The sequence below is a fragment of the Zonotrichia albicollis genome, chromosome 1, assembly GCF_047830755.1.
Source record: "Zonotrichia albicollis isolate bZonAlb1 chromosome 1, bZonAlb1.hap1, whole genome shotgun sequence".
Taxonomy (NCBI): domain Eukaryota; kingdom Metazoa; phylum Chordata; class Aves; order Passeriformes; family Passerellidae; genus Zonotrichia; species Zonotrichia albicollis.
Genome location: NC_133819.1, coordinates 48,056,338 through 48,072,221, shown reverse-complemented (window position 1 = coordinate 48,072,221; position 15,884 = coordinate 48,056,338). Strand labels below are relative to the sequence as shown.

General features: G+C 40.6%; 1 protein-coding gene across 5 annotated transcripts in view; it reads left to right on the top strand.

The window, feature by feature from the left end:
• Positions 1-15,884, top strand: part of ELMO1 (engulfment and cell motility 1) — a 301,543-nt gene that overhangs the window by 63,798 nt on the left and 221,861 nt on the right. For all 5 annotated transcript variants that reach the window (XM_074540487.1, XM_074540461.1, XM_074540470.1 and 2 more), the window contains one exon: positions 12,924-12,974. In XM_074540487.1, coding sequence (XP_074396588.1) covers positions 12,924-12,974 — 51 coding nt within the window. The remainder of the gene's footprint in view (positions 1-12,923; positions 12,975-15,884) is intronic.

The window sequence follows — 15,884 nt, the reverse complement described above, 5'->3', positions numbered from 1 at the left end:
GTGATATTTCCTACTCTCTCCTACCTGCTGTCTTGTCCTTACCCAGTTCTGTAAGTTCTGTTGGCTTACTTTTTCTTGTCCCCATTTAGTGTGGCAATAGGTGATTCATCAAGTGATGCAATGATTTCAGCACAGAGTAATGAAAAGGCTATAGCTGTAATAAAAATGGAATGTCTAGTATAAATATATGGGACATGCTCAAGTGAATGGGACCAAGTAGAACATTCATTCCTAGCATTACTGTAACATTGCTCAAATTACAAAAAAAAAAAAAAAGAGATTATTTGGAAGAGTGTAGGTGTAGTACTGCAGAGGTACAATTTCTAAGCAATGGCACAAGGACACTGTTTAAAACCTGCTGAAGTCCACATGCAAATTCCCTAATCTTGGTGGATGCTGAGCTTAAACGACCTGAGCTTAACTGCATAGATATAGATGCCTCTTGCTCACCTTGTTATCAGTTTAGTTTGGCTTGCTCTGAAGTGGAGACATGTCTTGGTTCTGTTTTGCATTTTACAGTTCTTTAGGGTTTGCTAATATGACTGAGACATGAGCTAAGTTTTCTCTTGCTGTAATTCATACCCACACCCAAGAAATAAAGGAAACTTAGGCACTTAGTTAAGCATTTGGGAAGACTAAATTTAACAAGACAGCAAGAACAGTTGCTCATAAGATAGTGCTGGTTTTGTTTTGGTTATTTTTTTTCCTGGGCTGTTTTGTTTTGGTTTATTTTTGTTTGTTAATTTTGCTTGTTTTTTTAACAGATCAGTTTCAGTTTTTCATTTAACTACTTGTCAGCCTGGACAACCTTCTCAATATGGTCGTCCCCCCCCCTTTTTTTTTGGGGGGTCTTCCACTTTTTTTGCTTATGTGCTGTTTTGGGTTTTTTTTACTCTTCTTTCTTTTCAAGTTTCAGTTGACAGACACTTCAAAGGTCACTACAAGGAAACCTGTTGAAGTAATTACTGACTTCTGTGTTTTGCCTCCACCAAATCAAATAGTGAGATTGTTCTGCTAATTGCCCCCAATGGTGACACAATGTTTACCAATAAAGCAGTCACAATTGAATTTGCCTGTTGGCATTTAAACTCTGTGAGTGTTTCCAAGAAATAGAGATTGAGTGAATATTTCAGCTTTTTTAAGGTCTTTGTCCTGATGAAATTGGAGGGATATTTCATGCTTTATCTCCACCTTTGGTGGATAGGATTCTGCAGCTTTGGAGAAATCTTTTCTGTTCCACATAAAAGAGAGCCTGCCGGTTTTTGGCTGCCTTTAACTTGCAATAAGGATGGAAAATTATGGTCTTCTAGGGCATTTTGGGTTGTACTGCAGAGAGGACTTTGAGTTTGTTTATTCCCTACTGGAAATATGCAGAGTGTCTGACTCTGAGTCACATAAATAAGAGAGAAGAGCTCTAAATGCCACTAGAATTACTCAGATGTCTGTGACTTTCATTAGATATTGTTCACTGTTTATAGCTGGCTGTTGGATAGTGGCTGTGAAGAGAGGCTTATATAGGCCATCACCCCTTGCACATACTTTCCCTCATTTGTGTTCAGTAGGATATTGTTCTGTCTGAATTAAAACAAGAAAATCACCAGGCATGAGGGGAAACACATGTACTTCAAGGAAGCTACAACACTTTATTGTTAAAATCCACATTGCTTTAATCTTAGTTTTACTAATGGATATCAGCAGAGCATTTTTTGTTGCAGTGACAGCTTCTCATAAGAAGTATTTTTCACAGCTCTTAAAGATGAATTGTGTGACTGTATGTGTGCAGATAACATTATCTATAGGTCATGTTTCTGCCGAGACTGCCTTCCAGGTAGAGATGCCTCTTTAAAATATCACTATGTTTAAAGTTACCAGAAAGAAAAGCAATTAATGATTTTTTGTATACAGTAGCAAGAAGCTTTGAAGTGAAAATGTCCAAATGTTACATGGCTTACAACTGTAGTTCTGTTTTTGGTGGCAAACAGCCCATCTGTGTTTTGGCTGTCATATACAGAACTCTTTATCTTTTGTAGCTGGACCTATATCTCCCAATTATATCATGCATAAATAAAAACAACACCCAAGCAGTTCTGTCTCTTAAATTATTTATGTTTTGGCTGTATTATTTGGAAAAATGCCCTACAGATATAGCAGTAACTCCTTCAGGCAGCATAAGTGAGGTCTTTTAACAAATTTTGATTCAGCCAGGGTTCCTACTAGAGATAGGGCTTATCACAGCAGATCCAGTTTTGGCTGCTGCCTCTGGGGTCATGGTACGGCTATAACTGTGCCCCTGAAACTGCAGTGAAAATTATTAAAAATAGTAAATTATTATTTTTTCTAAAAATGAGAGAAATAAAGGAAGAGGGTATGTAGACAAGAAAATGAAGCACTCATAGTGCCTGACCTAAAATCTCTCTGATGTACTCATCTCAAAGTGCTTGTTTTTAATTAATTTTTAATATTAATAGGGGTGTGTGTGTGTGTGTTTTAAGGCCTTGCTTATCACGAAGGAGCATTTCTCTGGTAGGTCAAATGCCTAAAAGCCTGACTTCTCAGTTGGGATCTTATCATGCTAGATACTACAAGATAAGAATAAATAAGTCACCTTTGCCTCAGTCTATCCAGGCTGTACCTGAATTAGATGCTTGTGTACATCAGGTGCAATGACTCAGGAACACTGTAGCCTGGGGGAACTCAGGTTTAGAAAAGAAAATGCTGTATGAGGAGTAGAAAATGGCTGTATAATTTTGTGTGCTATGTGTGCTCCCTGGCTGAAAACCGCAGCTCAGATAATTGTTAGCTGTGTTCCTCTGCTGGCAGTATCAGCAGGGCAGGGACAGACATTTGAGTGGCTGATGCTGCACTTTGGTGGATATGGCTGGTCCCTCATCACTGCTCTCCCTTGGCCTTGCAGACCATGGCCAGCTCTGGATCCATTTGTAGATGCTGTGTTTGCCTGGGGAAGGATGGTGTTCAAGCTGGATTCACTGCTGGACGCAGAATGTGGTCACTCTTAACCCTCCACCTGAGCAGATCTCAGAAATTAAGGGTTGGCTGCTGGTGCTGAGGGGTTTGTGAGCCAGCACTGAGCATGCAGAGGTGACAACAGTGACATTTTTTGTTATCTTTAAATACAAGGTTGTTTCATTCATCTTTATATTGAATGCAACCCGTTATTATAGTCACAATTTTGTTGTGTTTGTTCTTTTTTACATTTGATGCATCAGGAGACTTCCCATGGGTTTTCCCCCCTTTTTTCCTATGTCCTACATTATCCTTTCATTCTTATTGCTTGAAGTGGGGGGGAGCAGACACTGAGTTTACTCCATTAGTTTTGGGAAACTTTTAATTCTGTTTTGCAAGAGCTGCTTCACCTTCCTTTGGTTGTAATTATTCAACTCTGTGCTGTGTTTGAAGATGGGACATCTTTCTAACCCCATCTTCTCAGGGCTGGGAACCTGAGTGAAGTCCCTGTTCTTTGTGCTTTTTCAAAGGTGATTTTGCTCATGACCTATTTTTTGCTGAATGCAACCTGTAATTGTATATTCATGTGAAATTCCTCCATGCCTTTACAGGCTCCCTGTGTGGGAGTGTATGCAAATAACAGGACGAGAAATGAGCAATTTGTATAGTTGGGACTTTTTGAGTTTTTACGTTTTTTATATTTGTCTGTTTTCTCTGATTAATTGAATTTCAGTGAGTTGTAAAAAAAACATTCTTAATAATGGTTTCTGATTCTTGAAGGACCTGGTACTTCTTAAGCAACTGAGAATGAAAAGTAGCATGAGGAATGAGAACTGGAGAAATGTGTTAAGAGAGCTGTTTCATTTTCCATTTCGCATCACTCCTGATAATACTTTTATTAATAGTGCTACATAAATGGTAGGTTGTAGATTAGATCTGGATCAAACCATGCCTGGCTTTCCCTTTTCTCCGCCACTTATAAGGCATGGTATTTCCCACATATTCACAAATTTCTTACTGTTTTGGGGGATCTGCACAGCCCTGCAGAAATTCCCTACAGTAAGGGCAGCATGTGGCATCTGAGTGGCCATGCTCCTGCCTGCTTGATGGATGCTGGTAACACTGCCCTGTAGTGAACAGAAGTAAAACTTCAGTATCCATATACTAAATCACTTTCAGTCCTCCTTCATTCAGGCTGATTTCAAGAACAGTGATAATGGTTATCCTTCTTTTAGTTCTCTTAGGACTCTTTTTTGTGAAACTTTTGGTCTATACTAAATTTTCTAATGAAAAGAATTATGCCCCGTCCCCCTATTATACTTTCTGGCCCCGGCATAAACAGCTTAATTCTTCTCTTTGCTTCCTATTAAAATAACTGTTATGGCAGTCTTCTGTTTAGTTCCTTAGTTCCATATCAAGGCTGATGAGATGGAACAAGTGGGGTAGTTTTAAAAAAATCTGTATATATATTTTCCTGAATTAAGTTTGCAATTTTGCCTCACAATTAATCACTAGAGAGAAAAGGCTATAAAAATGTCCAGCTTTCAGTTAGAGCAATTGAAGGTAGGTATGGAATACAGGAACACATTACAACTATTTGGGTTCAGCTGATGGCAAACAGTTTTGTGTAAGATTTGGCCCTAAAGAAAAATATTCTTTACTTCCTCTTTATGCTTAGAGAACAACCTATTTGGATGGGTAGTTTTCCTAAGTGCAATGAACAGACATAACAGGTCAGCACTGAAAGAGGATAGTTCTGATTTCTTCTCCCCTTCCCCAGAAGATCCTGACACTAAATTTTTGGGGGTTTTTTTGTGTTTATTTTTTGTTTGGTTTTTTTTTTTTTGTTTTTGACAATTTTTGGAGGTGGTGGCAAGGAGGAGATCATTTTGTGCCACTTTAATTCATTAAATTTGCTTAGTAAAAAGGCTGCTTGATCTGATGCAGGGATGAGGCAGGACTTGAATCATGTCCAGGAATAGCCTGTACACAAGAAAGAAGTAAAGGAAAGATAGGAAGAAGAATGGAACTTTGTTTTTTAACAGCTGTGAGCTGTCCCTCAGTTGTTTCTGGAACTGGCTTAATCTGACATGGAACAATATTTTGTAAAGTTCCAACTGCAGTCAAAAATGGAAAAGGGATGTTTTACCTGCAGTCCTCCTGTGAGGGAGAGGAAGGGCAAAGGAAGGGTGTAGGAGAGGGGTGTATGTCCTAGAGAAGCACAAACCCTGCAGACTTTCCCTTAAACAAGTCTTGGTGTTGTGGCTCCAAACCTGGTGCTTGCAAAATGAGCTGGCCCTCTTTTCCTGCTTATGCTATACTGCTTATTCCTGTCTTCTACTGTGCAAACCAGGCAAACCCCAAAATGATAAAATTTTCATCTGCTTTATTTCCCTTGTTGACTGATACAACTGTCTATGCCACATATAACAGTAGCAGGGATGAGCAAGATGTTGAAAAGCAAAAATTTTGTGGTAGCAAACTGGGCAACTGTGCTTTGATTTGGCAAAAGTGAGCCACAGCCTGGGCTTCAGTATTCACTTATTCTCTAAGCATCTGCTTAAGGAGCACTGCTGCTGTGCTGGCCCTCAGTGGTGCTATGAGTGAATATGGTGGGTAACCTGTGCTGAAGAGCTGACCTCAGTTTGATAATCCTTACTTGTGTTTGGTGGGGTTTTGTTCTTGGGTTTTTTTGTATCCATACCAGCCCTGTTCTGATTTCGCCACATCATCTTACTAATAACAGTGTAAGCACAGCTAAGTCAGTCATTTCCTGATGTTTATTTTTCAGGGTGCAGCTCTTCTGTTGGAATTTCTCAGAGGATGATAGGGCTGCCTGTGTTGGGCCCACCCCTTCCCTGTGGCTGGTACAACTGTGCTGTGTGTCTGTGTGGTTGCTTGAATTGGGGAACTGATCCAAGTTAAAAATAACTCGTGTGTAACTTCTTTCAATGTGTCAGAAGGATGTCTGCCCAAAGTGTAATACCACTGCTGCTCTGCAGAACAAGTGGTGCCTGGTAATGCTGTCCTTGTAGATCACTCCACTTGCAGATGGGTAAATCATGCAAAGTTTGGTCTTTTTCTTAGGATGTGATTTAAGTGGCAGTCAAGTTGGTATTTCTGTGGGTTGCTGGAGAAATAGGTAGTTGAGCATTATTTTTTTACTCTGTTTCGTCTTTCTCTTTGCTTCACTAACATCCTAGTGACTGCTGCTGGGTGGAGAGTTTGTTCAAGTCACGCATCTGCAAAACAAAACTCTGGACTCTGGAACACTTTTTATTTTCCTCCTTTTTGTGAATGAAGGAAGAGGAAGTGTTAACTTTTTAAGGTCAGATGGTAGACTGTGCTGCTGTGTGGTGGTAGATCTGATGTAAGGGAAATGTTGGGGCCTCATGCACTAGAGAATGTGCAGAATTCTGCCTCTTGTAAGTTGTAGAATTGCACTGGCTAATGTACAGCCTGAAAGTGCACCACTTGGTCTAACTTGGTTTACCAGCTTCTGTAATCCTTGAATAGAGACAGATAAACAGCATGCAGAAAACATTATCTTTTAGAAACTACTTAATTTTTTAAGGAAAATGTTATAATCAAATCATAACAGGAAAATCCAGAAGACATTGTCCCTTCTTTTCAATAGCTTCCCAGAAAAGAAATTTTATCACAAGCTTAATTGCATCAGTATTTCTTCTAAAACAGTACACTTCTGTCATGCCAAGTAGTACAAATAGGTATTTACCTGTATCACTTAGCTTACATCTTATTAAATATTTTGGTGACTAAAAATAAACTTAAGAAATCCCCTACCAAGTCAGCCAAATGAAATCCCATCTCATAGTCTGTCTCCAGCTCTAGCAGTAGCAAATGCTGTTCAGGGTAGCGATCTGATGATGACTTGCAGTCTCTTTATGCCTCCTCAGTATTCACATTTGTTGTACTACAGGTGTTGGAGGCTACTCCTACACTTAGTCTATTTAATATCCTGCATAAAGGTGATGCCACTCCTTCATCTCTTCTTGAACCTCTGAGAGCAAGCTTGAAGAGTTTACTGCCTTTTGAATGGAGAGGTGTATTTTCTATCTGCTTTAAGCTGACCCCCTACTGATTACATCATGTGCCCCTAAGTTCTCATACTGCAGGGTTTCATAAAAACATTTCTGCATTCTGGTTGTCCACTACAGGCTCTCCTGTGTCCTTTGTCCCTCCAAACTAAGTTGACCCCGCCTTTTGAGGCAGCTGCTGAAGCCCATTGGACATTTGCCTTTCTCTGCATTTTCTCAGAAGCTGCTGTGCCCCTCCTAAGGAGTGAAGGTGCACTCGGTGCCCTGTATGTGGGTACATGGAGCTCCTGTGCTGTGGCAGAGTGACGCCCTCTGTCCTGTTCCTGGTGCCACCTCTGGTGACACCCAGTGTTTACTGGATCCTGTAGCACGCTGAATCCGTGCTTTGAGGGAGAGCTTTGCCTCTCTTTCCTGAGCTGTTAACTCAGTAATGAGCTCTATAACTCTAATATTCTGTATCATTTTGTCCTCATTTACAACTTGCACAAACTCATCCTTGTGGAAATGTAATGGAGTCATAAACTTAAAGTGTATTTCACAGCTCTAATTTTCTGTTGTTGTGTCCGTTTGGAGGAAGGTGCAACAAAATAACAGCAGTAAGGAAATAAGGATGAATCTATTACTAAAGGTAATAAATGCAAGAAGAATTTTAGATTTCTTGGCTGTTATTGTCTGGGGTGATTAGAGAAGTCTGAAGAAAGCTGTTTGGTCAAGGTTAAAGAACAGTCTGAGTATAACCATGGGAACCAATGCTTCTGGAACTTCATCAAGTATGTTAAGAAAATATTCCATTCCAACCAGTTAGAGTGAGCTGAGCCTTGAGGCATTTTGCTGGGTATAAAAGATCATTAAAATGATAAGACAAATGTGTTGCAAAATAACCTATTTTTCCTGGTAAATTTTCCAGTGTCACTGCAGCAAAGCTCTGAATGAATAGCTTCACTCTTTTGATAGGATTATTTTTTAAAGTGAATTTACTTGCCCTCCTCTGCATGGTTTGGTGGACTCTGGTGATGCTTGAGGCCTGCTTTCTAGATGTAAGTCTCCTGCATGTGTTTTGGGCAAAGTAGTGACACAGAAAAGCAGAGCTTTGAGAATCTGCAGAATCTGCTGGCAGATAGTCACAGAATTGTTTAGGTTGGAAAAACCTCCTGAGATAATCAAGTCCAACCATTAACCTAGCACTGCCAAGTCCACCACAAAACTTGTCCCCAAGTGCCACATCTTTTAAATGCTTCCAGGGGCAGTGACTCTACTACTTCCCTGATCAGCTTGTTCCAGTGCTTGGCAACCCTTTCCATGAATAATTTTTTCTTGCTACTAAATCTAAAACCCCCCTCGTTCAACCTCTTATTTCCTCTTATCCTATTGATTGTTTCTTGAAAGAGACTGACCTCCACCTTACTGAGCTCTGGGGACCACCACTGGTGACCAGATATAACCAGCTGGATTTTACTCCACTCGTCACTACCTTTTGGGATTGGCAGTCAAACCAGTTTTTTACCCAGCAATGCACCTGTCCAAGCCATGAGCAGCCAATTTCTCCAGGAGAATGCTGTGGGAGACAGTGTCAAAGGCCTTACTAAAGTCCAGGTGAACAACATCCACAGCCTTTCCCTCATCTGCTGAGGAGTTCACTTTTGCATAGGAGACCAGATTGGTCAAGCAGGATTTGCCTTTCCTAAACCCTTTCTGGCTGGGCCTGATCATCTGGTTGTCCTGTATGTGCCTCATTGTGGAGAAATAGCTATGTGACAAGAACCCAGCTAATCTAAGTCCTGCACCTGCAAGGACACTGTCCTTGAGTATAGCTGTGTAAGTATAACAAAATGCTGTAGTTGAAAGACTAGAGACATGAGAAAAAGCAGATCTAACTCCTTTGGAATGAAGAAACTGATATCTGTATATAACCAATAGATGGCTAGCTTGCAGAATATGCATGAGCCTATTGCTTGTTGTGTATAAAAGTTTGATGCTCTTTGCAATAAACGGAGCTTGCTGAACACTCATATTGAGGGTCTCGAGCCTTCCCTGCACCGAGACAAATGGCCAGCTGCAAGACCTCATGATGTCACTCAGGGTGATCTGTTCTGTGACTTTCCCTGGCACTGAGGTCAGACTGACAGTCCTGTAGTTCCCCAGATTAAGTTTTAGTTTAGCTTTGGTCCTTCTAATTTTCTCCCTGCATAACCTCACAACACCCCAGTAGCCCTCCTGAGTGTGCTGCCCCTTCTTCCAAAGCTTGTAATCTCTCTTATTTTTCCTTAGTTCCAACCAAAGGTTTGTGCTCAGCCAGGCTGGTGTTTCCCACTCTTCTCTTGCCTTGGCCTGCTTCTGTGCTTTTAAGATTTCCTCCATGCAGGATGCCCAGCCTTCCTCGACTCCTTTGACCCTCAGGATTGCCTCCCAATGAATTATGGATTCTGTCAACTAGGCTCCCAAACAGGCATACATCTCCTGTCCAGAATTCCAGGACAGCAGTTCTGCTGAGCCCCCTCCTTAGCTCTCTGAGAATGGAAAACTCTCTGACATGCAGGGCTACCCCACTGCCTCTCCTTCCTTGCTTCTCCTGCCTTCTGGAGCATTTCTGGGCATTTAGGTTCATGTTGCTCCAGCTGGTGAAGTTAGAAGGCAGAGGGTCCTAAAATCTGAATGCAAGATGAACTTTCCAGGTGTCCCCTACTTCCTGCTGTGTGATGTTCTTTGTGTGTCTTCATAAAAGTATTTAGTCTGATTGAAATCTCATCTTGGGAATATTGCCTAGTCCATTAGGAAAAAATCATCCTGTGATATATTCTATCTTGCTAGATAAAATATTGACGAGGGGACTTATTGGTTCTTGATCTAACTGCTGTCTTTGTCATGGATAACAATTATAACAGATCTATTTTCCTGTTATGGAGTTTTTTAGGGACATTTTGGATAGTAACATTTCAGTAGTTTCTTCACTGCTCAGGATTAAACTTTTCTAATACAGATCAACATCATGAACAACATCTACTAACTTCATATACACTTGAGAAACAGGTCATGAATATCTTGGAAGAGGATTTTTTGATTTTGCCCTGTTCTTGTCCTTTATTTTATTTTATTTGTCTGCCATAGGTGGGGGTGAGTTCTGTCCTGAACAGCAATGATGCCTTTAAATATGACTTCCAAAACTGGACTGCTGTAATGATGCTCTGTTATCCTGGAAAAGAAATCCACGGGATGCTATCCTTAATACTAAGAGGATTAACTGTGTGTAAATGTTGCAATTAAAATTAACTGGCGTGCTGACTACTGCATCATGCAGTTAATGTAGGAAAACCTCTTGGTTTAATTGTACTCTTACATGCTGTTTCCTGGTATGTGATTAAGCCAATATTTAGAATGGGTAAACAAAATTATATATTTTTTAAATTGGGTAACTGCTAACCTTTTTCAAATTTTGGTTAGCTTGCTGTGCTAGAGACTGTGCTTTGAATACTTTCAGAGATAAGGCATGAGCAGTTTTCCTTAGGCTTTGTTCTAAACCAGGAGTTGAAGATGATCTCTCTCTGTCTTTTGTTATTGAATTTACAGTATAGGGCAGATGTAGACACCTTGCTCTGAGCCAGACATGATGAAAGGTCCATGGGCTTCTGTGCTGTGGGCTCTGACAAGCATTACACCTTTGAGCCTGAAAGCTTTGGTGTTTTAGATTCATCTTCATGATTAAACAGACTCCAAAGAAAATGTCCAGGGATGCTTTTAATTACTCTGTGTGTTCCTCTGAGTTTCCTCTGTTCCTTCTCTTGTCTCTGGAGATCACTATGCTTGTGCTATGCCCAGTACCTCTTGTTTTCAGTGGACTGAGAGTGTTTGCAAAGGTGCTTATTGAGGCCCAGATGAAGTGACTTGTCACAAACAAACCACACACTCATTTGTACATCTGAGTTGGTAGTTCATGTTAATTGCAGCAGGAAGCATGAGAAACTAAGCCTAAACTTTTGCTGCCTAAAAAAATAAGCCTCTCTGTATGCTCTTATTTATGTTTAAGAACAGTCCACTTACAAGCTCCAATGTTTTTATAAATATGTCCGTGAACTTTAACTTCTGAGTGGGATTAGTACAGTTCAAGTTGTTTAAGTCTTATTGATTTCCTGGTTTTCATGTTGTTGCATGCTGGGATTTGCTGCCTTCCAAGTAAAACTGATGGAACCTTGTGTATGTGTGCATGGAAAACATCAGGCCTGATGCAGCTGAAGTCCAGTAGCTTAGTCTAAGCTGCTGATGGAGGTAGATATAGCCTATGCTAATTGTCTGTCCCAAAGCAATTACTTTTATTCAGCTCCACAAATCCAGGAGGTGGTAACAGTTTTAGCAACCACAACTGTTTGTGAAGTGAGTTTGTTTCAGCACTGATTGAGATTAAACCACACAAATGCACTGCGGCCACTTCACACAGATTCCTTAGACATGATGAAATGTAGCTGGGTCTGGTGCTGTTCCACTACAAGTGGAGAAAATCTGGCACTTTGCTAGTGCTATGGGAAGTCACCCAGTGTTTAGCTGCTCACCCTTCTTTGCCCCTCTTTTGAGTGTAGCCTGGCTGGCCTCCCTGGGGCTGTTCTGGCAGGAGGAGGCTGCTGAGGGCTGAGAAGAGTTGCTGCATATGCAGGCAAAGATGCTGTAAGAAAGCTTCTCTCTTGTAGCCCCTGTGTTGTCTGGCACTTCATTTATTTCAGTTAGAGTGAAGAAGTCTTTGTGGGTGGAGAGTGATCTTTGAGGTAGCTAGAACCAATCCCACAGATGACTTGGACACCAAGAATGAGACAATGTACTGGAGTTTTATTTTGGGACTACTTGACCTGGTTTCAGGCAAGATTTATCTGGTTTTTAGCATTTTGGATTTGAGCTGTATCAGAATGGGAACAAGAAAGATGAAATAGATTTGGGAAAAACTGACAGAGGAGAAATACACCTTCATATTTTTTCTTGGCTAAACACCAGTCTGCAGAAAGTCTGCAACGTGGTCTTCAGTACAAAATTAGCTCTTCTCTCTCAAACTGTTAGGGATTCCTCCAATTCCTCTGACAGATTAGAGTGTCAGCTCATGAACAGCTACTGAACCATGACTGGCATTGTGACTGTGTGTTGTGCTGCACACAGTCAGTGCCTGTCAGCATGTTCATTGCTGTAGGTACTTTATTCTCCTACCCTGTGGTGAATAGAAATAGTTGTTGAAAGAGGCAAGCTTTGCACATGGGCTTTGACCACAGGGTTGGAAGGATGTTGTAAGCGTACACCATATCTTACGCCACGGCTGTGTGAGCTTAACCAAAAGAAAATGTTAAATGCCCTCTCTCTCTGACAGCTGGGCAAGGAGAAGGACTTAAGTCATGTTTGAACTTTACTCTGCTAGCAGTGAAGCTTTTTTCACTTTGAGGGAGAATGCAAAGTCGTGGTGGCAGAGCTCAGTGGGTAGGTTCCAGTGGTTTAAGTCAGCATGTTCTTGTTATAGAAAATAAAGAGCCAGTGGGATGAATTCTAAATCCTGTAGATGCTTAATGACAGGTTTCAGCAAACTTACAAACTCCTCAAGTATGTACAGCACCAGAGCCAGACACCATGGACAGCATATTTAAAAAAAAATATTTAGAAGTTGCCAGTGGAAGCTAAACTTTGAAAAACATGAAGTCATTCTTGAAAGAGTTCAAGTTGGTTAAGTGTCATGTGAATTCAACCTATTTGTTGAAACTAATGTTATATGCCTCAATGAGGAAAATAGATGCTAGCTTACATTGGAAAGGGGGAAGCTTTTGCATGCAGACAGGGAAAAGCACTGTTGCAGGTTTGGCATGACAGTCTGCTCAATGCATGTTTCATCTTTTTATGTGAGTAAGTCTTAAGTAAAACCTTTGTTTTTTTCTTTTTCAGAACCGTAATGAAATAAAAAATGGAGCCATCCTTCGATTAACAACATCTCCGGTGAGTCAGTGTTCTTCTCTTCTTTCAAAGTGAAAATTCAGTTTGTAAATACTTGTGAACTAATGTATGTAATTTTAAGCTTTATCCACAATGTATCCCACAATCTTCCAGGAGCAAAGGTTATGCGTTATGGAGGCAGGAATAATGACTCTGAGTGACATTTGGAGATACTGTTGGCAGAATTGGGTGAATTTTTGTGTCTCACTTCCACTGGGAGCAGTTTTTACATACAAGATATCTCTGCTTCCCTGCTGACATTGCAGCCTCCCTCAAGTTGCTCTTTTTCTGCCTCACAACTCAAAACCAGGAAGCCAGGAGGAAGGTCAGGGATTTGAATAATGGAGAGCTCTGCTGGGTGGCACAGGTCAGAACTTTCTTGATCTCTGGTTTTGTGTTGAGTGAGTAGCAGCTGTAATGTTGATATTTGACTGGGATTTCTTTGCTGTTGGCTTTTTCCCCCCTACACCATCTCTTTGCCAGCTCCTAAAAAGCACAGCAGAGCTTCTGGTTGCCCTGTAATGGCTTGTTTTCCTGCTGAGTTGAGCAGTGCTGCTGCCACATGCTGAAAGCCACTATTAGTCCTGGAAGATGTATGTCTAAGGCAGCAGCAATCCAATTTCCTTGCTGACAAATGTAGTTAGTGTGCTATTAAAATGGTTTACCTCTTCATGATGGTGTTCTAGCCTCTGCAGATTTGAAGCATTCTAATGCTCAAGCCCTGCCACGCAGTAGCTTCTCAACAGAAAGCACTTCTCAGCAGCCAGCAGGGCAAAGACAAGAGGCTTCCATTAGCTTTCATCATGTTCTTCAATGGTCACTATATTCAGAGCTTTATAGACATTAAAAAAAAAAGCAAAAAAACAGCAGTTTAAGACCATAGCTCTGTCAGGATCTGTGTGATTCCAGTCTCTTGGCATATATCACCAAAACAGCCTTGTGCATGGGAAAACCATTTCTGGTAGAATAAACCCCTTTTGATGGAAATTCCTCAGAAACAGGCAGCCCCAGCACCAGCTCCTTCTAACCTTTGTGACTTCTTAATAACAAATATCCCCTCCAGTAGTTCCCAGACTAGGGATCTCTTGAAATCAAAACAGCATCTGGGGTTCATCAAGAACCAATGTAGTCCAAATGCAGTGTGTCATGTTTTGGTGTAACCACAACCTGGAATAACCATATAGGACAACTCATGGAATTCTCCCATCTCAAAATCCACAACCAGTTGCATTGTGAAGCCTCACTGAAGAGAGGCTGTGCTGTGACTGATCTGTGGAGACAGATCAGTCTCCACAGAGACTTTATGGTCACTTGTGCATTTGGAAATGGGACCTACAAACACAAAAGACAAATCTTGGATGTACAACACTATCTGCTACTACCAGTGGTCAGGAAGGTGGTGCTTTGCACCCACCTGTCTTTCTAGGACTATCACCTGCTTGTTCTGTTTCTTTGTTGATTTGCCTCCGGGTCAGTTAATCAATTCTGGAGTCCTGAGGATGTTGAGATATTGCCAGTTACCTAACAAATTATGGACTGCTCTGGCACTGGCCTGCAGTTATGAGTGACTCAGCCATCCTGTTTTAAGACAGAAGGCTGGTCTACTCTCTGTTCTCCAGTAGTAATGTTTATGTCTGAACTAGTGCTTATTTTCGTACTTCCTGATGTTTCAAAATTTTGTGTTAACTTTTCCCAGAATCAGGGAGGTCTCTTGAAAGGAGGAACATACTGGTTTTTTGGCAGATAAGCAAATATCTGTATTGTTTAAATATGTAAAAATTGAAGTTCTGCATGTCCTCACTCTAGAATAGTCTCTTTATTTTTTAAGGTACTGTCAAAGTGGTCATCATAGCAGTACCTAAAACAGATAAAGGCCTCCAAGCTGTGGTTCTTAAATGGATGACCCACACAATGGTTGTCATTTACCCTGAAAAGCTAACAGGCAATCTGTTTCCATATTTCCTCTGAAATTCTGTATGAGAGCAGCAGAAGTTGGAAGATATAATGTGAAGAACAGGCTGCATGATACACTCCTACAAAATGGGAAAGATGCTTTCCTAGCTGTTAGTGCTGGGTGAGAAATGTTTTTCTCATCATATGAAAACATCAAGATTCTGAATTCCCCCTACCCCTCTGTTTTTTCTATCCTACAATAGGATAAAGCTGAAACTATCTTTCCTCTTGTCCCAAAAAACCAAAAATCATACTCAAAACAAAAGAGCAAAAAAAAACTTTATGAAAAGGTAGATGATTTAGGAAAGGAAAGAAAGATTGAGAGAAATGATGAGAAGCCACATATGGATTATGCAGTTTCTGGGATGTGTCCCTGTAGTTTCAGAGAGGTCTGAGCTGCCTACTTCCTGGCTGTTGGGGGGGGAAATTGTCCTGAACTTTACAAGCCTTTTGAGGAAACTTTTTTCCTTGAAGAGTTGAGAGGAGTTTTGTTGACCTGTTCTGAAGGCTGCATGAGCTTAAAATGCTTTTCTAGTCCTTAATTTTTATGCAGCTTATAACCATGACAGCCAGTAATCTGGGTGTACCCTTTAGGGTTGCATGGCCCAAGACATAGAAAATTGGATGAGAAGGATGAGACGCAATCTTTTTGAGTTCTGTTGTCATTAGCCTCAAATTATTTATTGCTCACATACCCACAGTCAGTGCTATTAAAGATTTTAAAAAAAGAGGAAAGAAAGGTAGTTTTATCTAGAAATAATAAACCAGCATTTTTGAGCAGACTTTTTAAAATGAGGATTTGAAATCTAACTCCATGAATATAAACGTTAAATACTTTCTCTTTTTTAATCTTGGATTTAGATTATTTTGTGTGCCTATACAGGGACCTTTATCTGAAAACCATTGTTAATACTGCAAGGGCAGAACTGCAGTTATGGTGTGCTGCTAAATCCATTATAA